We start from the raw sequence: 18,901 nt of genomic DNA on the forward strand, positions 1-18,901 counted from the left end.
TTAGGCTTTCATGGGTTAGTTAGTTGACCTTGTATTTAAACTGTAGCCTACTTTCATGTGCTTTTTTTCTGCAAATTTCTAAATAAAGTATTCAATCAATCAATCAATCAATCAGGTTCAGTTTCATCTTACCCAGTGGCTTGACTTACCCCGTTCTCCTCAATATAGAGTTATAATATGGTTCTCCTCAGCATTGTGGCTAACATATTTTTAATGTGCTTTGTGATTAAAATGTACCTACTTGACTTGACCAGGTGAGGGCAGCAAATAAAAGAGGGGGGCGGGGTTGACCCAGAAGTGTTTTTACAGTCAGGGTTGCCATGTCCGCTTATAATAAGCTTGTTTTCTGTTGGTTCACTTGTTGCTTGTTGCTTGTAAAGCCGGGTTGCGGTTTTTAGGGCTTGTTTCTAAAGTATAATTTTCAAACAAGTGCTCATGTGGCCTAATAAGTTGCTCGTTTTGGGCTTGTTTTCCTAGACCTGGTTGCTTATTTCTCTCGCAAAGTATGGCAACACTGGGGCTGACCCAGAAGTGTTTTAACTGTCAACCATGCGTATTGTTTACAATGTTGCTACATCTTGCTAGCAGGCTGCACGCTTTTCATTACACTTTGATTTGAATTGAATCAACTGTGTCTGTGGAGGAAGATGTCTGACGACAACTGTTGTGAGGGACAGTCTGAGTCTACCTACAAGGAAGAACTCAACAAAAAGGTAACATGAGTGTTTTTAATCTGCTTTTTGTTTGTTTGTTGTTGACCAGGGAAACAGGCGCATAGGGTAGCCCTAGAATGTCTGTGATCTTACATACATTTCATGTATTCCAAATACACATTCATAGATCACCCTCGTCGACGCGACGATCTGCGCGGCCATAAAAGTGCTCTAAAGTCCATCTGTACTCACCCAATAATTAATTCCTAAGACTTGGAGTCATATTTTGTCCTCTAGTTTCATATCCATTTGAAAGTTCTGCCAGAAAACGTGTGTTTAGTCAAATATCTCCACTTTTCCACGAGCTGCACACGGACGACTTTCTGTACGGGCGAGGGGCACGGACTTGAGTGAAGGACCAAATTTAAAACGTCATAACAAATTGACACAGGGAAGCACAAACGAACGGGGAACACAATTGACAGGTGCTTGTGATTGGTGCGGGGTAATGAATCACTACATCTGCCAATTGTGTGTCCCAAACATTTGTGCGTCCTGAAGGAAGTTTACATATATTCAGTCCTGCACTCATTCCCGGGCCCCTCGACTGAAGTAACGTGAACTGGTCCGTGTGCAGCTCGTGGAAAAGTGGAGATATTTCACTAAACACACGTTTTCTGGCAGAACTTAAAAATGGATATGAAACTAGAGGACAAAATATGACTCCAAGTCTTAGGAATTAATTATTGGGTGAGTACAGACGGAGTTTAGAGCACTTTTATGGCCGCGCAGATCGTCACTACACAGCGCGTCGACGAGGGTTATGACTGTGTATTTGGAATACATGAAATGTATGTAAGATCACAGACATTCTAGGGCTAGCGCATAGGGATGCCTACGGAGCAAAGTATACGTCTAGCTCAGCTCACATGTGAGCTTGTATTCTTTGTTATTAACCGAGTCCGATTGTTAATAAGAGTGTTTGATTGTGTCCCTGCAGATCAATGAGAAGAAAGTTCTAGTCGATGAGCTCTCCAATCTGAAGAAGAACAGGGTGAGTGTGTTGTTTATAAAGTAGTTATAAACAAAGTATGTATTATTTACTTTTTCAGATCAAAAGGTTCTGAAAACCTGCAGACTGGAGGCACTGCTTTAGTGTTGTCAGCCTTGATTATAACATTAGCAAACAATATTCTATTTTGGTAATTAGCTTACGTTCTAAACCAGCCGAAATGGGAAGTATGAGATGAAATGTAATGTAAACAAAGTGAATGAGGGGGCAGTTTAAGTTGATTAGTAAATGCATTTTCTGGTGTCTTCCTTCCCAGAAAGTCTACATCCAGCAGCGTAACAGTAACATATTCTTTATGGCAGACAGAGGGCAAACACTTAGTTCAAGCAAAAGTAAGTTTGAAAGATCCTTCTGACTTTTATTTTTTAAATGGACCTTATTATAAAAAGTGACTATCATTACTAATGCATAACATCCTCTGTCCCCAGAGGAACTGGACACCATGAAAAAGGAATTCCAGGATATGTAAAGTCATCTGAGAGACCTTCACGGCAGCCATGTGTGGGATATTTTGTTTGCTGAGGCTGTCGCCTGATCAGCACCTGCTGGACAAGACGATTTATGAACACTTGAGAAGAAGAGGACCCGACTGCAGTCAAGATGTCACTAAATCCGGCACAAACTCCTTTTATCAATGCCAGTTCTCTGCCCACGTACTTCACATGCGGGGCCACCTCACCCCTCAGCCAGTCCAAGACAGTTCAGGGGACGTGCTGTTGTGGAATGGGGAGGTTTTTGGAGGCTTGCCAGTGAGACCAGAAGAGAATGACACCGAGGTGCTGCATCAGCAACTATTGGCCTGCAACAGTCCCTCAGACATTCTGTCCCTCTTGTCCCCTATACAGGGACCCTGGGCGTTCATCTACTACCAACAGGATGGAGAGTACCTCTGGTTTGGCAGAGATTTCTTTGGCAGGCGTAGTCTGCTTTGGCGGTTTGATGTTGACGAGAATGCCCTGACACTGACATCTGTAGCAGCTCACACCTCTGGTCCCAGTGAATCCATATGGCAGGAGGTCCCAGCTGCTGGTGTTTATAGGATTGATCTAAAGGCGATTGCAGACACTCGCACCCTGACCTTTGAGCTCTATCCTTGGGCTTGTGCAGGAAGGGAACTCCCCTCTGCTTGTCATGAAATTAAATTGGAGCTTCTCCCTAGCAGCTGCACCGCGGTGATGAACCAAGCAGGCCTCGTCCTCACCTCGCCAGTCTGCCCACTTAACACATCAGTCCCCAAGTCATTAGATGAGGTAGAAGTTCCTCCAAGTTCACATCCATCTGTTGAGGAACTGGAAGCGTTGCTAACAAGCAGAGAGAAGAGCAAGGAGGTGAACAGCCTTATTCGTTTGCTGAGTGAGGCAGTAAGGCGTCGTGTCCATTGTCTCCCCTTTAGGGCGAATGATAATTCATCTCCTGCTGACAAGCAAGCCACAATTGCTATATTGTTCTCAGGGGGGATAGACTCAATGATTCTGGCTGCTTTGGCTGACCGTCACATACCAGCTGACCAACCAATAGACCTCCTCAATGTAGCATTTAAACTGCGGGAGCCAAAGGCGCAGAAAGGGTCCACAAAGAAACCCAAAAAGCAAAAGCAGCCCACAGACGATGTAACTGACTCAGCTGGTGATCGGAGCTCTAGATGCCCCTTTGATGTTCCAGACAGGATTACCGGAAGAGACGGTCTCAATGAACTTAAGGACCTAAATCCAGAGAGACGATGGAATTTTGTCGAAATCAACATCACTCAGGAGGAGCTTCAGAAAATGCGTCAGGAGCGCATCTGTCACCTGGTGTACCCATTGGACACAGTGCTTGACGACAGCATTGGTTGTGCTGTGTGGTTTGCGGCCAGAGGGACTGGTGTCATCGCGGAGAATGACTACCAGACGGCCTTCACTTCATCAGCCAAGGTGAATTACGCTAGTCAAATGTGTCACTTTCCACAAACTAAAGTTACAGAGAGCTAATTGCCAACGCACAGGCTTTGATGTAACAAACACTTGTGCTATTAAATTAGTCTGAATGCCTAGAATAGAAGCTTGGTAGTGGAGGAAAGGGAGTTGGTACAAGTGTATGGAGTTTTCTAGCGGGCATCTCCTATCACAGGGGGTGATAATGTTCCATTCAACGCATTGATAGCATCTGAATGGGGTGGGTCTTTATTGAATCATGAATGTAACACCTCCAGAAGACTCCAACATGATTTCTTCTTCAACTATCAAATACATTTGCTTTTGTGTTGTTATTTTATGACTACAGGTCATCTTAACAGGCATTGGGGCAGATGAGCAGCTAGCAGGTTACTCCAGGCACAGAGTCCGATTTAAGATGTCGGGGCACGAGGGACTAATCCAGGAGCTGGCCATGGAGCTAGGCAGAATCTCTTCAAGGAATCTGGGCCGAGATGACAGGGTCATAGGAGACCATGGAAAAGAAGCACGGTACGTGTTTTTACACTTTAGGCTGATATTCTTGACCAGAGTACATTTCAAGTACAGCTGCTTATTAAACAAAGCCCAGTACACCAGAGAACAATACAAGAGCCAACAAGCCCTGTATTTGTTTGATTTGAGTTTTTCAAGTGTTGTATAAATAAGTATTATGTATTTTCCATATAAATGATTATTTTACGCAAATCTGCAGACTAATCTCAGCTCCTTTAATCAGCCCATTGCCAGGTTCAAGGGATTCAAGTTCAAGTAATTTGATATTCCTGTCTACCCTCTAGGTTCCCCTACCTGGATGAGGAAGTGGTAAGCTACCTGAACTCCCTGCCTGTGTGGGAGAAGGCTGATTTGTCCCTGCCACGGGGCGTTGGAGAGAAACTTCTCCTGAGACAAGCAGCCAAGGAGCTGGGGCTTAGTCATTCAGCTGTACTGCCCAAGAGGGCCATGCAGTTTGGCTCCCGCATTGCAAAGCTGGAGAACGGCCATGAGAAGGCCTCTGACAAGTGTAACAGACTCAACAAGATAGATTCAATGGTTTGAACATAGTCCCATTGTAAAACCTATTGAATGTTTAAAACCATACTTAACATAAATGTGACATTTACTGTTGGACTCCATAGAACCTTGGATGTCAAAATGTGTTTTTCATTATGTACAGTATAATAAAGATTGCAAACCGTAAGTGTCTTTTTTTATGAACATATTAGGCTGGAACAAACCAAATGGGGAGGTAGACTTATCAATGCATTCCATACATGTTCCCAGTACTTTGTAAACTTATAGGACTTCAGCCATTTTCATGTATAATTTGTCCCCGTAATGCTCATAAAATGGCGGTAGGCAGGTTTGGTCATTTCAGACAAGATTATTTTATTAATGCATGTCGACAATGGCTTTCAGTATGCCAACTTTCCAGGAAGAGGCTGTAGTTTCTATTGTCGTGGAATCTCCATCAAATGTTTCTGAACCATCCACAGCCCACCAGTGAGACAGATTAGTCAGAACCAATTATATGAAGATACAGTTGAAAATGGGTGAAGTGCTCCTTAGCAACAATAAGCTTTTAATTGCTAGATAACTACCACTGCAAGGAGTTGAAGTATCCAGACGATAAAGAACCTTGAGACATGGAATTAAATAATGACTGGTAACGTGAACCACATATGCGTAAATAATGATTCAGTAAAATGGAATGAGTTTCAGTCTTATTTATTAACATGGAAATCAGATAAAACAAACAATCTTTCTATTATCCCTGTAAATAATGTATCTTTTCTGACACTGTACATTTACTGTTCACAATAAAAGGTTGAGAACAGAATAATGGGCCGCCCGCTTAAGCACGATAATTATAAATATTCAAAAATTGTCCTGACTCAAGTGGACATTGGTAGAGTCCTCACTACAACTATAACATCAGTGTGGATGGTCACAGAATTATCGTTATAGTTTTCGTGCTTGGTGTGGACAGCCCTTAAAAGGATCATTATTCTACGATCACAGTCCATCACCGAAGTTTAGATTAGAAGAAATCGGCTGCTGTGGGGCGTCCTTTAGGAGTCTTCTTGGGGGTTATGAGGGATTTCTTGGCCTTGGGGGTCTTTTTGATGCTATGAGTGGGTGATGTAACTGGACTCTTCAATACTCCGCACCTGGGTTTCTGCTCAGGGTCAAAGGGCACTCTTGACATCCCCTCAGGGCTCAGTAGCAGGCTGCGATCAGTCTTCCTAAATTCTGCATCATGACAAAGAGAGAGGACATCAGTACCACATGACTAACACTCTTCTAAATCAAGGTAGTCAGTTACACTTCACAGGTTTACTAAACGCAAGTTTATTTCAAGTAGATTCTGTTGTATTGTTTTACCAGTCTGAGACAGATAGGAAAACAGTATGAAGATACAGGAGAGAAGTTATAATAGTACAATTTGATCCGCTCCACCATGAAAGACTAATAATTGCCTTAACAAAAAAAAGGTTGTCATTGTAGGCATATTTGTGCAACCCAAATTTGCGCTGGGACATTTTAAAGAGTGCCCAGAGAGTCTACTGACAGCAAAATGTACTAACCAGCTGTTTTATTGTTCTTGAGGCCGAAGGTCACCTTCTTTGAATCAGATTTTGGAGACAGATTCTTCTGTGAAGCAAAGACATTTAAAATGAATACATACACCAATTCTAATATTAATACGCTTAATTGTAGATTGTACAATCAATTATTCAAAGGGAAACCATTTCCAGTTTCAATCCCAGACCTGTAATTCATATTTTAAAAGCATGTATGCATAAACATCCATCACCCAGTAGTATCGATTATGACCAACATCCACTCGCTGCCAAAATACTTTGACAAAAACTGTGGAATTTGTCTCATACCATTTTACTAGGATGTGGTGTGCTGGGGCGTCCCTTTCCCTTGGTCTTACAAAAGAGCGGTGTTGGGATTAAGGTGTCGCTATGGAAACTGATGAAGTCTGAATCTGCTGTAGCTTTTTTCTTCTTCTTCAGGAGCTTTTTAACACAGAGTGGAGTAGACTGCTCCTCCTGAAAACACAAAACAAAACACTCTTGAGAAGGTCTGCCGTTGAGGTTACAGAGGGTACAGTAGGCTCGTCAATATTGATATCACACACATACACACAGACAGGTTTAGTCAGGTAATAAAACCAAGGAAAGGAAACACAAGCAACACAACAACAAATTACATTACTGACATGAACCTACCCATCAAGTATAAACACATCAGGAATATAATCATCATTACATCGTGTAATACAAGCTTTTGCACTTACTGCAGTGCAAATCGTAATTCATTTTTCCGCGTCCAAGCCAAATGTCGAATCTGACTTGCTTTTGATAAGACACTGATTTTTATACTGTTTCAGTGGAAGCCACTCCTTCAGGGAGGAGTAACATACATTTCCCAAAAGGCATTTGGGTTAAACATCTGATTGTGTAAATGTATTGTAAAAGCACCAATAGTCATCCCCTGATCCCCATTAGCAACATAACACTCACTTTGTTCAGTTTGGGCTTCTTTGCGACAACTGATTCTTCAGCCAAGCCGCTGATCATGGCATCTTGATCTGCCTGTACCTCATCGGACTCAAATTCAATCACCACTGGGATCTTCCTTTTAATCTTTTTCTGGCCTTTTTTCACAAAGGAAGAGAGCACTTCAACTTCAGCTGGTGGCTCATCTGCATCACCTGGATCTTCGACCTCACCGACAGCCGCTGCTTTCAGTTTCTTTTTCTTCTTCTGGACTGGCGTTGCCATGGTGATCTCCATCGTTGCTTCTTCTACATCCACTTCCTGTGCTGTTTCTCCAACTGTTGCTGCCTCCTCCTCTTCCAATGGCTCTTCAGTCTTTGCTGCCTTTTGTTTCTTCTTCTTCTTCACTGGCGTCATGGTGCTGGTGACTGTGGGGGGCTCTTCGGCAGGTGGAGTTTCAACCGTTACATCCTCCTCCTGTGTCATCTTCAAGTCCTGCTTGCTTTTTGTTTTCTTGGTCTTCTTTAGTGGCAATGTTGAGGTATCTTCTGTTGGTGCTTTGGATCCAACTGGTGTGATCTCAGCTTCCGTTATTCCTACCTCACCTTCAATCTGAGCTTCACTCTCAGCCTCTTGAGCCTCCCTGACGCTCTTCTTATTTTTCTTCTTCTTAGGTGTTGTAGCATCTTCCACTGAGATGATGGTGGCATCTTCTGTTGATGCCTCACAAACAATTGGTATCATCTCAGCTGGGCTGTTCTTATTTTTCTTCCTCTTAGCCGGTGTTATTTTCTTCCTCTTAGCCGGTGTTGTAGTATCTTCCACTGAGGTGATGGTGGCATCTTCTGTTGATGCCTCAGAAATAATTGGTATAATCTCAGCTGGACTCTTATTTTTCTTCTTCTTAGCCGGTGTTGTAGTATCTTCCACTGAGACGATGGTGGCATCTTCTGTTGATGCCTCGCAAATAATTGGTATAATCTCAGCTGCTGTATTTCCTCCCTCAACTTGTACTTGGCTCTCAGCCTCCTCTGCTTTCTCCTCGACCTTGAGGCTCTTCTTAGTTTTCTTCTTCTTAGCTGGAGTTGCTGTATCTGTTGGTGCAGTGGTCATGGTATCGTCTGTTGATACCTCAGAAATAACAGGTGCTAGTTCTGACTCCTCTTCCTGCGTCATCTTTACTTCTGGCTCACTCTTCTTCTTTTTCTTTTTTAGTTGCGTTGTTATGGTATCTTCTGTTTTGGCTTCACAAATAATTGGTATAATCTCAGCTGCTGTATTTCCTCCCTCAACTTGTTCTTGGCTCTCAGCCTCCTCTGCTGTCTCCTCGACCTTGAGGCTCTTCCTATTTTTCTTCTTCTTAGCTGGAGTTGTTGTATCTGTTGGTGCAGTGGTCATGGTATCGTCTGTTGATGCCTCAGAGATAACAGCTGCCGGTCCTGATGTTTCTTCTTCCGGTGTCGTCTTTATTTCCTGCTTGCCCTGGGTCTTTATTGGTGGTGTTGTGGTGTCTTCTGTTGAACTGTCACAATTGCCTGATGTGATAGCAGCACCGGCACATTCACCTTCCACCTGCACCTCAACCTCCTCTGCCTTCTTTTCAACCTTGAGGCTCTTCCTGCGGTTCCTCTTCTTACCCGGGGTCGTAGTATCTGCCACTGAGGTGATGGTGGTCTCGTCTGGGGTTGTAGTATCTGCCACTGAGGTGATGGTGGTCTCGCCAGTTGATGCCTCACAACTAACTAACGTGATCTCGGCTCCTGTACTTTCCCCCTCCACCTGTACTTCACCTACAGCCTCTTCCACTTTCTTCTCAGCTTTCTTTTTCTTCTTGGCTGGGGTGGTAGTATCAGTCTCCGGGGTGATCTCTGGCTGTTCGGTCGCCCTTACGGCATCCTGGGTAAGGGTAGAAGATGTATCCCCTGCCAACTCACTGGGCTTGGGGTCCACAGAGCTCACAGTTGACTTCCTTCTCTTACTCTTTTTCTTGGACGGTGTTTCTGATTGGTCCTGAGACTTCAACTTGGTTGCCTGCGGCTCTGGTTGGTTGGGTTCCTCCGTCACCATAACTGAGGATTCGTTCTTTGACTTTACTTCCAAGGGCAGAAGAATTTCTGATTCGCCCTCCGTTTCATTGGGTGTAGCCTCATCTATGACTTTCACCACAGACGAGGGCTTCTCCACCAGGACTGAGATGGGGGTTTCCATCACTGCTTCTTTCTCTCCGTCTGTGGCAGAATCTGCTGGAGGCGACAGCGCAGCCGGTGCTTCTGTGTCTGCGTTAATTGCTTTCGTCTCTGCAGCCTCCTCTCCACCTATACTTTTTGTCTTCCCTGCTTTCTTCTTTTTTTGTTTGGGCTCCTCCGTCACCATAACTGAAGATTCGTTCTTTGACTTTACTTCCAAAGGCAGAAGAATTTCTGATTCGCCCTCCGTTTCCGTGGGTGTAGCCTCATCTGTGACTTTGACAACAGACGAAGGCTTCTCCACCAGGACTGAGATGGAGGTTTCCATCACAGCTTCTTTCTGTCCGTCTGTGGCAGAATCTGCTGGAGGCGACAGCGCAGCCGGTGCTTCCGTCTCCGTGTTGATTGCTTTCGTCTCTGCAGCCTCCTCTCCACCTATACTTTTTGCCTTCCCTGCCTTCTTTCGCTTTCTCTTCTTCTTCTTCTTTTTAGTGACAGTCAATTCTGCTGCTGGTTCACCGTCATCTTTTGTAGAGTCTTGGTTTGGTTCATCGGCTTCTGCCGCTTCCTTTTCTTTCCCTAGTGTAAAAAAAAGTAAAGACCCTGTTACACTCAACTCTTGCAAATGCATTATGCAACAATTGAGAATTTCCAGACTTCATTTCTAATTCAGAGGTACTTTGGCATGCGTTCTGAACAGCAGTCAACACAGAAGTATACACAGTGTTTTTTACAAAACCTTTATGGGTTGATGAATACGGTACTTTTTAAAAATTCATTCATTCATTTGTCACAGTGGAGAGAGACAGGAAACACAGATCGAGAGTAGGGGAGTGACATGCAATGCAATGGTCCGGCTGGCCGGGAATCAAACCAGGGACTCACACCAGGGACTCTCACTGTCACTGTCAGGCATTAAAGCCCATGTGGTACGTGCCCTAATCTCTATTGGGTCCTGGTCCATGGTTAGACGAATACTGGTTTATTTGAATACAAAATTGCACCCTTAATCTGTAGGAAATGTCATTTTGTTTAACAATAACTTCCGGTTCTTGATGTAACAGTGTTAAACATAAACACAGCTGAACATTACATTAATCTCATAAAAGTCTCCATATGAAGGTCAGGTACCTTTTGCTTTCTTGGCTGCAGGGCCTCTGGTGTCCTCTACCTCCTCTCCTTTTCTCCTTTTCACCCTCTTCACTCTCCTCCTGCTGGCAAACTGGTCATCATCCTCATCTGTAGACACTTCATCTGGGTACTCATCCTGTGGGAAGACACCTTAGAGAGAGACACACACAAATGCAAACATGTTGACAGAGAAAGGACTGTGACAGACACCAAACTTAGATGGACATCAGAGCAGCTGTGTGATTAAATAATGAAGAATCATCAAGGGTTCATACCTTCGCTGAGGTCACGCAACCTGGGATGAAGGATCCAAATAAATGCAGAGTGAGGGAGACAGGATGGAGAGAAGAGAAATCAGCTAGGGTGTTAATCAAAGTCTACACATTGTTAATATTGATCAGGGTTATTGAGCAGGTGAATACTGTATGTGACCCAGCACAGCAAATAAGATGGTCATCACGCAGCCACACATTTTAAAGAACTGTGTATAATCAGATTTTCGTCTGATCAAAACTGAGCTTAACACAAATTCCGAATCATTAAAAAGTTATCCATGATTCACCTACAAGTCATGCATAGATATCAAGTCAGGTTTCACCCTCCATTATTTCACAGGGGAGACTCTCCACTGTTGTTAAATCACATCAGCTCATCATACAGCAAAGTCAGTTTTTCATACAATTGTAAAGTAACGTTGCAAGATCAATCACTTGTTTCTTCTGTCACGTCAAGTTCAAATAAGAGTTTAAAAGAAATTAATTAACCACAAAATCTAGTTGAAATGATGCAGTTTTGAAACAAAACCTTCACAATTCTTTGAGTCGGGTTGAGGCGTTACAGTGGACATTTGGGGATACGTCTCTATAACGACGTCTAAAGTTGTTGTGTAGATAATCATAGTGTGCAACATTTTGAAAGTGACAGATAACAGATGATGAAATTCAACAATTCTTTAATTATATATCTGAGTTATGTAGACAATGTATGACCATTTCTATTCACTGATGTCATTAACACTTCTGAAATACTAGCAAGTTGAGCAGTCTAATGAAGTCTTTCATAGTCGCTTAGATATAATGCATTTCCCTTGCCGTCTTGATCCAAAATTGAGGTCAACTGGGCCTGCTAAATATTTGTATACATGGCATGATAGGATGTTAATTGCTTAATTGTACAACATGTATGGAAGCATCTGCATAAATTATGTTTCTGCACTCAGTTATTCAGGTTTTTCTTTTAATTTGTCAACCGACTGCATGCATGTTAAAAAGGCTAATCTTATCTACTCACGTTTTGATGATTTTGTAGAGTTTCTGTCTGTTGTGGCTGGGTGTTTTGCTGTGGCTGGCAAGCTGAAAAAGCTTGTCTGCCAATCCAGTATAGTCAAACTACAAAACACATACAGCAGCATATAGTGTAAGCATCTAATAACATCTAGCCATCATATTGGATACATGAAAATTCAACCCAAATTCTTCAAGTTTACAACCAGGCAAGAAATGAATTACTACAAGCAAGAAAAGCAGATTTCCCACTAAATTGTTTTTTGCTCAAGTGGTACTTCTGCTTTTACTGATAAGAGACAAAAGGGTTAGAGACATTCTTGATGTAACAGGGATGTAAATTCAGCTTTCATTAAAACAAAACAAAAATACAGCAATGATGCATCTCATCCTCGAGGCAATATTCACCTGAAGTATAGGTCCGATATCCTCCTCTTCATCAGGTATCTCTGTATCAGAATCCTCCTCCAAGTGAAGAAATTCATCCTCCTCAAGGTCATCCTCCTCATCCTCATTTGATTTAGTGCCTAAACCCAAAACAATATCCAGAGTATTTCAGTCATCTTCCCGAGTAATGATATTATGCCCAATAGGCTAACAGCAAATCACAGGTAATGTTATAAAGCAGCTGAATTCTAAAGATCCTGACAGCCAAGCTAAAAATTGTGTGCTGAACACACCACAAAGACGTTAGCTGACGGTCATCTTTTGGCGCTGTTCTGTGCCTACGTAAGAGGAAATGGCTCTCCATACCAAAAGATGTCAGTAGTCCGTATCAAGGTATATCTAGCAGAGCCTAGCTCCGAAGGCAATGAAGGTCCGTTTCTCAATACGCGGCGCAAATAAAGGAAACGTATCCTTCAGTATGGATGTTCTCGTATGCACATAAGTTTCAAATGAGACCTTGACCCAGCTGGTTTGTCCAAAAAAAAAATGTAAACACCAGACTTTAGATATAGGGACCTACCATTGAGCTGCTTCCCTGCAGCTTTTTTGAGGGATTTCATCTTTTCCAGCACTTCTTCTCCCTCAATCTCCTCATCTTCTTCAGAAGCCTGTCCTGAGTCAGAGTCCTTGGCCCCGGCTGCTTTCATCTCCTTCAGTAGGTCCTGAACAGCGAACGGAGCCTGGTCGATGATGGTTCTGAAGATTTCCTTGCAAATGGCTGAAAGCAGGACACGACTGAACAGAGAGGAAAGAGGACAAAGAGGGAAAGGGAAACCTGGTTAATCCCGCAGGGGAGATTCAGTTTTCAGCTGTTCTGTTACCACTGCATCATTTCATTGCAAACGCATTTTTTTAAATAAAAATTAAATACAAAATGAATTGATTATGTGTGCATGAAACCAGTTTATCTTAAACCGCTTTTGTCTACTTCACTTAAGTTTCATGTGATGAAAATATTTCACTGACAATTCATGTAAAACTAAGAAAAATGTGCTCCACAGAGCACAGGTCTCCGCCAGGGCAGGTAGCTTATTGTGGGCCAGCAATGTTACACACCACGGCAATCGGACGCTGTGTTGATGATGAGGCATTTGAGGCATTTTGTTCAAAACGGGCCACTCCTGCAAACTTTGGAAGCCAATCAGGTTGGAATATGAAAAATTGGACAGATCCGTCTTGATCACATGATGACTATAGAGATAATGCGTACTGATTTGCGTGATGTTTGACAAAATCTGTACGAGTAAAATAAAAAATGTGTTTCGCAAAATAAGCCTCCTCCTAGTTGCGCTATAACAGGCCGATGTAAACAATTTGGGCCAGAGGTTTTTCTCTGGCATCCAGGGAGTGAGTGTGTGTACAGTTTCACGCCGATCGGGCTAACGGTGCCGGAGATTAGAATCGGCCACGCCTTTGGCCTGGCTTAGAAAACAATCCTGACTGAATCTTTGTGTACATGGTGTGGGATTTGATGTAAACTTACTCCTTGGTTTTGGCTGCTGTTTTGCAGAACGGGTCGATGAACGTCAGATTTTGATCTGCTGTGAGCTGTGGAAAAAAAGGGAAAACACATTTGTAGAAAACCAACTCATTAACTTAAAAAGACCTATTTGATCCAGTTGTGGTTATTTGTTTATTTTTTCTAGTGTGAGACCGATGCTTCACTCATCACGCCGTCCTGGCCAGAAGCGGGACTTGAACCCGGGTCGGTACCAGATCAGAGTTCAGATCAAGCAGAGCTTCGAGTTCAAGGTGTCGCTACTGACTGAGCTACCGCCACACCAGCTGTGGTAAAACCTCACATCCAAAATGGCTTTAACACAAGCTGAATTCACACATGCTCAGTCTTTCTTCCCTGTGACTAATGTCTAATTAAAAGGTGAAATACCTAAACAAATAAAATAAATACAAAGTCAAGTTTCCCTGGTTGTACCTCGGCAGCACCAATCCCAGCCAGTTCAGTCAAGTAGAGGTCCAGGGTGTGTAACTTGAGGCCAACGGGCGCTTCACCGTCGATACTGAAGACCTGAGCTGTAAGCAGCTCCAGAAACTTGGAAACCACACTGAGGAACAGAGTAGACAGGCAACATGCTCAGTGACCACAGCTCAACAATGGATGGAAGCAATTGATAAGGCATTATGGATTATGGATGAACAGTAATATGGAAGAACACAGTATATGGCTTGACCCATTAAGACCTGAGGCCGATTCTACAAATGCCTTCTAAATCAGTAGTTCTCACACTTTCAAGATCTTTCAAAAATTACAGATGTACAAGCTCGCAGCGTGGCACCAAGTGATGTGCTGTGAGCTTGTACATCTGCTATTTTTGAATAACCAACGCAAAAATCTAAAATGGAAGATGCTTTCTAGATAGATAGATACATACAAATATACACACACATAATATATACTTTTATTAATTTCCTTTCTAGCCACAAAACAATTACCTGGCTTCCCACTTAGTCTTCTTCAGCATCTCAAATGTCTGTCTGAATACAAAGCGGACCAGCTGCCAGAGAGACAGAGAAGAACACAATGGATTTGGGTTCAGGTGTGTGTCAAATTAAACATCTTTCTTTCTTGTTAAGACTGTTACTGCATATTTGTTACAAGCTTTGTACTTTTACACACCATATGATACTGAAGGCTTAAAATGATTCCATGTTACCAGTTTTCCTCTCAAGGTTTTATACTATTTCACTTAAAGTAATGTTGAACTTTGGGTCATTTAACTACCTGGGCATGATACAAGTCAAAATATTGTCATTCATCTTTATCTGTAACTTCTGTTAGTACAGTTATAACAATACATAATCCTGTTATATTACCCTTGAGAAGTTCTTTACCACAACCAAAATAGATTGGTCAGTGCAACTCTTTTAATATCTATTATTGTTTATCTAGGTTTGTGTTAGGGATGTTCGATATTTACTTTTTTGCCGATATTCCAATATTGTCCAACTCCTAATTTCCGATACAGATATCAACCGATACCGATGTAGGCAGGCTTTTTCGTAATCCCACTAATCTTAGATGTTGGCCTATTTGACAGTGCAGAAGCATAATTGCCTCTGATGCCTATATCATTAGCGAGCGTCAACAAGTGTCAGCTGGACACAGACACACACCCCTGCACTCTGCAGTGGTCTAATTTGAAAGTGACTGGAGTCTGTCTAATTTCTCTCCAAAAGCCCTTGAATATGATGGAATATGATTAAGGATTACTGTAATTCTGGTAAGGTCACATTTCATATCACACACACCATACAGTAAGAACTCTTGGAACTTATTAAAAAATAAAAAGTATCGTTTTATTTATTTTTAAACCCGATACCGATATCTTCCAATATTAGATTTTTATGCTACTATCTGCCAATAATATCGGGAGGCGGATGATATCCGACATCCCTAGTTTGTGTTTGTTTATATGCCAAGTGTGATTGAGACATGTTTCCCCACATAGTGAATGGAACAGCTACTTTCACTTGCTCACTCAGAGCACAGAAGTAACAGATACATTTGGATAGTATGCCCAAGTAGCTACACAATCCAAGATTCAAACAAAGTTCAACTTCACTTTAACCCCATAAACAAAATACAAGCTCTACTGACCTGGAAGAACTTGTCCATTCGCAGCCGGTCAATTCCATTCCACTCTCTTTTCACAGTCTGAAGGAATGTTTCCAGATACAACAGCTCTGCAACAAACAACACAATCCATGCATTAACGGAGACGCAAATTACTATTGTATTAATTAATTAAAAAAATGTGTTCCACTGCTCAAATTTATAATGTGCAATCTGGGAGAGGCAAACATTGCAGCAATCATTCACAGTCTAAGCTTGACTATTGAAATTCCCTTCTTGCTGGTCTCCGGGCATGCTCCCTCAAACCCCTACAACTGATCCAGAAACCTGTGGCACCATCTTCAACCTCCCTGCATCTTCCCCCTTCTGTGCTTCCTTCACTGACTTACATTTGCTGTCTGCATCCAGTTGTAAACACTGGGTGTTGACCAACAAGTTCCATTTTTGTATCCCTTATTGTCACTTATTTTTGATAGATGCTATTGCTAGTTATAATATACAGATTATTTTGGTTACTCGTTTGATTTTTTTCTCCCTGCCAACTATGTTATTAGGACAGCATGTTGTTTAGACATGTTTGATGTTCACCTGGTATCCTAGTTACTTTGTAGCACTAAATTTTTTATTTTTTATTTGAACTCTACTTGCTTGACAGTTCACCCTGTCATTTTCTCACTAGGGTTGATGCCAATTACTCTGATCTTGCACTTTATAAGTCACCGTGTGTCTGATGAACGTTTAAATTGTAATCATGTAATTCAACTTTTAAAACATTTTCATAAAAGACAGTCTTAATAACTTACGGCCATCCACTGTTTGGAAGTTGTGCAGAAGGCAGGAGATGTGGTTTGACAGTTCCTCCTGAGGACCAAAGCGAGTGTGTGTGAATAAAAAAAATAAACCTTCAAAAGGCCAAGAGAAAGCATGCAGTGGTGGTGTGGTGGGGGGGGGGCACTATACAGTACCTGCAGGAGTGGTTTGTCCTGCATCCAGAGACAGTAGAATAGACCCTTCCACAGCTTGAGCAGCTCTTCATCCGTGAATCCAGCTGCACACAACACAACTTGCAATCAATACACCTGCCAGAAGAGAGCCACTCACATGGCAAAACGTGTCTACCGGCAATTACGTGTGTACTGTAACTTGGTGTGGTAACCTTACTTAACAACAGGGGAAACACTTCATATAAAAGCAATTACTAGGACCTATAACCAAACAACAAAATATAGAACATGTTAACTGGGGAGTATCATGTTTAAGTGGTTATTCTGCTTTAACCAACCCTCCTTGATTCTGCAGGAGTTTCCTTGATTTCAACCACATCTCCTTGAGGACTCGACTTGATTGTAATTTTTCCTTAACCCTTAACTAGGTATCAAACTCCCACAATTCACCAGAACACAGGAAATGACATCTACTCTGTTAAAAGGGTTTCTAAAATACTCATTGATTCTCAAAGTCGGATGTTGGCAGGCCTGGCTTTAAACCTGAAGATGCTCCCCCATCCACAGTCCACATGTACACGTAAACTTCATTTGAATATTCACATCATGCATGAGACTGGTGAGGTCAAGTCTCTGCCAAATTGACAATTATATCAAATGTGCTCAAAGGAATCATCGGGCATTCTTAGTAACCTTTTTCTTTCACAAAGCCAATTCCAAGTTATTATTGTTAAAGATAACAGGCAGTGAGTCCCTCGGATCAAAGCTAACGTGGCTAGCTGTGGAGGGGAAGCTAGCTGAACAAGTTAGCTTACCTTTGCCTAACTGCGACCTCACAGTGATGTATTTCCTCAGTTTCTTGATGGTCCTGGTCCGGATGATCTTCTCATTGGAAGCTAATCTTTGTGCGAACTGGATCTCTGGTTCTTGTATAGGAGCCATGCCTCCAGCTCTTCACGTGGGGACACTTTTCTCTCAGTGGAGTGAGTCAGTCAACTTCTCTCTCCTCGCTGCGCACGTTTTTCCTCCAATAGTTTTTTTCTCCCCCTACTCGCGGCGCTGAAAGATGACGACACGCACACGTGCATCTGTGTGCGTGTCGACTGTCATACTCCACAGTACCACAAGATGGCAGTGTTTAACAGATCCTCGTTCAGTTTGCAGTAAAGGCTACTTGAGTCCAAGAGTCAATCTTTGCTTGAGTTATGGATGCAGCCATCTCAGCTTCAAAACCTGCCATAACATATTTGTTTGTTTGTTTGTTTACTATTTATTTATATATGTATTATTGTTTGCTTTATCTAACCTCCATGTTTTTTGTACCTTAATTGTATTTGTTTTGATGGCATTTCTAATGTAATGTATGTACTGTATGTGTTATTTGTGATTTCTTTCATTTGATGATGATGATCATCATCATCATCATCATCATCATCATCATCATGAACAACAACAACAACAACAGCAACAACAACAGCAACAAGCATATGATTAGATCAACATTCATGTCATTCATTCATTTTTCGATTCAAATAGAGGTGGTTGCTGTAGTGAGATTTGGACAAATTAATTTAAGAAATGAATCTTTAATAGTGGAATACAGTGCAAATCTGATTCAGCTTTACAAAACGTTGTAAGCAGCAAATGTACAGATGTAAGACTTTGGCCATTCTGATTACAAGGCTGCTCCTTTTTCATGATCTGACAAAATAAACAAAACAACACACGCACACACACACACACACACACAGACACGCACGCACGCACACACACACACACACACACACACACACACACACACACACACACACACACACACACACACACACACACACACACACACACACAGTTTAATAATCAATTGCATTTTCATCTTCTCATCTTGTCGTTATCTCCTCTCATGTTCCATGTTATCTGGTGCAGTATCTTGTCATACTATGACATTATTTTAGTGCAGCTACAACCAATATTAGATGTTCCTACACATGTTTATCAGTCACATTCTTAGTTTATTTAATAAATAATACGGTATGTATTTATTTAATATCTAACTGTTTTACCAAAACAGCTCATTAAAACAAATGAACAGCAATCAAGCAAGGGAAAACAATAACAACACATTAAAATAAGTTAACCTATAGTCTGATATC

General features: G+C 42.0%; 2 protein-coding genes across 2 annotated transcripts; one reads left to right on the forward strand and one right to left on the reverse strand.

Annotated features, from left to right (window-relative positions):
- The first annotated feature begins 1,982 nt into the window (after nucleotides 1-1,982).
- On the forward strand, nucleotides 1,983-4,857 carry asnsd1 (asparagine synthetase domain containing 1). The gene is made up of 4 exons (XM_084084068.1): nucleotides 1,983-2,057; nucleotides 2,154-3,638; nucleotides 3,988-4,169; nucleotides 4,457-4,857. The coding sequence occupies exons 2-4, from the start codon at nucleotides 2,223-2,225 to the stop codon at nucleotides 4,713-4,715; spliced, it is 1,857 nt and encodes a 618-aa protein (XP_083940194.1). The 5' UTR covers nucleotides 1,983-2,057; nucleotides 2,154-2,222; the 3' UTR covers nucleotides 4,716-4,857.
- Nucleotides 4,858-5,368: 511 nt separating this feature from the next.
- Nucleotides 5,369-17,770, reverse strand: rrp1 (ribosomal RNA processing 1). The gene is made up of 16 exons (XM_084084897.1): nucleotides 17,567-17,770; nucleotides 16,773-16,855; nucleotides 16,611-16,668; nucleotides 15,832-15,917; nucleotides 14,667-14,728; nucleotides 14,149-14,278; nucleotides 13,699-13,763; nucleotides 12,736-12,950; nucleotides 12,177-12,295; nucleotides 11,776-11,873; nucleotides 10,761-10,780; nucleotides 10,486-10,635; nucleotides 7,193-9,933; nucleotides 6,551-6,718; nucleotides 6,245-6,311; nucleotides 5,369-5,909 (listed from the first exon to the last, which is right to left on the reverse strand). Exons 1-16 carry the CDS (start codon nucleotides 17,691-17,693, stop codon nucleotides 5,698-5,700), a joined length of 4,401 nt encoding a protein of 1,466 aa, XP_083941023.1. The 5' UTR covers nucleotides 17,694-17,770; the 3' UTR covers nucleotides 5,369-5,697.
- Nucleotides 17,771-18,901: the final 1,131 nt, after the last annotated feature.

This window comes from Gymnoscopelus microlampas (assembly GCF_963454915.1).
Source record: "Gymnoscopelus microlampas genome assembly, chromosome: 17".
Taxonomy (NCBI): domain Eukaryota; kingdom Metazoa; phylum Chordata; class Actinopteri; order Myctophiformes; family Myctophidae; genus Gymnoscopelus; species Gymnoscopelus microlampas.

Bases quoted from the DNA above. Each gene is read 5' to 3' on its own strand.
- asnsd1 (XM_084084068.1), top strand. From the start codon at position 2,223: ATGTGTGGGATATTTTGTTTGCTGAGGCTGTCGCCTGATCAGCACCTG. The intron at 3,639-3,987 runs GTGAATTACGCT...TTATGACTACAG, and splicing joins CCTTCACTTCATCAGCCAAG to GTCATCTTAACAGGCATTGG. The intron at 4,170-4,456 runs GTACGTGTTTTT...TCTACCCTCTAG, and splicing joins GACCATGGAAAAGAAGCACG to GTTCCCCTACCTGGATGAGG.
- rrp1 (XM_084084897.1), bottom strand. From the start codon at position 17,693: ATGGCTCCTATACAAGAACCAGAGATCCAGTTCGCACAAAGATTAGCT. The intron at 9,934-10,485 runs GTACCTGACCTT...TTTTTACACTAG, and splicing joins TGCAGCCAAGAAAGCAAAAG to GGAAAGAAAAGGAAGCGGCA. The intron at 6,312-6,550 runs GTATGAGACAAA...TTTGCTTCACAG, and splicing joins CACCACATCCTAGTAAAATG to AAGAATCTGTCTCCAAAATC.